Source organism: Wasmannia auropunctata, unplaced genomic scaffold (assembly GCF_000956235.1).
Source record: "Wasmannia auropunctata unplaced genomic scaffold, wasmannia.A_1.0 LD322727.1, whole genome shotgun sequence".
Classification (NCBI taxonomy): domain Eukaryota; kingdom Metazoa; phylum Arthropoda; class Insecta; order Hymenoptera; family Formicidae; genus Wasmannia; species Wasmannia auropunctata.
In genome coordinates this window covers 1-994 of record NW_012040163.1, presented here as the reverse complement: position 1 = coordinate 994, position 994 = coordinate 1, and the positions used below count along the sequence as shown (strand labels likewise).

General features: G+C 28.6%; 1 protein-coding gene across 1 annotated transcript; it reads right to left on the bottom strand.

Annotated features, from left to right (window-relative positions):
• LOC105460403 (charged multivesicular body protein 4b-like) lies at window positions 1-990 on the bottom strand (the record flags this gene model as incomplete). Its single annotated transcript, XM_011706846.1, has 3 exons — window positions 1-252; window positions 428-678; window positions 890-990. Coding segments are annotated over 3 exons (408 nt in total), but the record flags the coding sequence as incomplete, so codon positions are not given.
• Window positions 991-994: the final 4 nt, after the last annotated feature.

Here is a 994-nt window from a genome sequence, read left to right as displayed (position 1 = left end):
TAATTTTTACTCAAACTTATTAATCAGTAGTTTTGTTCAAAAAGCTTAATATTGCAGACTCATATTAAAAAAATTAATTTGATTATTTAATACAAGATACGATATAGTAATTTATGCATAGTGATAACAATATACAATTTACATTTATCTAAAACCATCTTGTATCTTTGATTGTAACATCTCTTCTAATATCACTTTACGATGCCCATGCCTCTAATTCTTTCAAGTCGTCGTCTTCCTCAGGTTTAGCTTCTATAAATAAAATTTCATTATATTGTTGTAAGATCTTAAATTAATATTATAAATCATAGTAATGCTTCTTTATATGTTCAATGCATTGACAAATTATTTTACGCATCGATAAGCTATTTTTATAATTATATATTTTTATAATATATAAAGAATGTATTATGAGAATAATAGTTACTTGTACGAGTTTTGCTTGGTGCAACGGGAACTGAAGTTGGTACCGCTGGTAATTCATCTGTCGTTGTATCGATACCAAGTAATTCTTTGTCAAGTTGCTCTTGTTGAAGTTCTTCTAGCTCTTTCTCTAATTCATCTTCATCGGCATCCTGGCCAAACGCTACTGGATTAGATATGGCATCTGAAATTTCTCTAGCCACATCTTGTTGTTCTGCTATATCGTCCATCATATCGTGTACTTGATCCACGTCCCTATAGTATAGTACAAATATAACGAAAATATAATTACAATTATTTAATAAATGAATAATTATATACATACAACCAGTATTTTCAATATTTATTTCCCTATTTAAAGAAATCTTTTTAATTTTTAATATGTTTATATTGCACTATTCGTAGACAAATATTAGATTAATAACTTATTAATGGTTATAAAAATCTAAAAATGCAAAAATCTTACATATGTTGATGTGCAGCTTTCATTGCGTCTGCAGCCCCCTTCATAGTAGTAAGAACGGCGGTGTTTGTATTTGCACTTTCCAGTGCTTCTCTTTGCATTTCAATT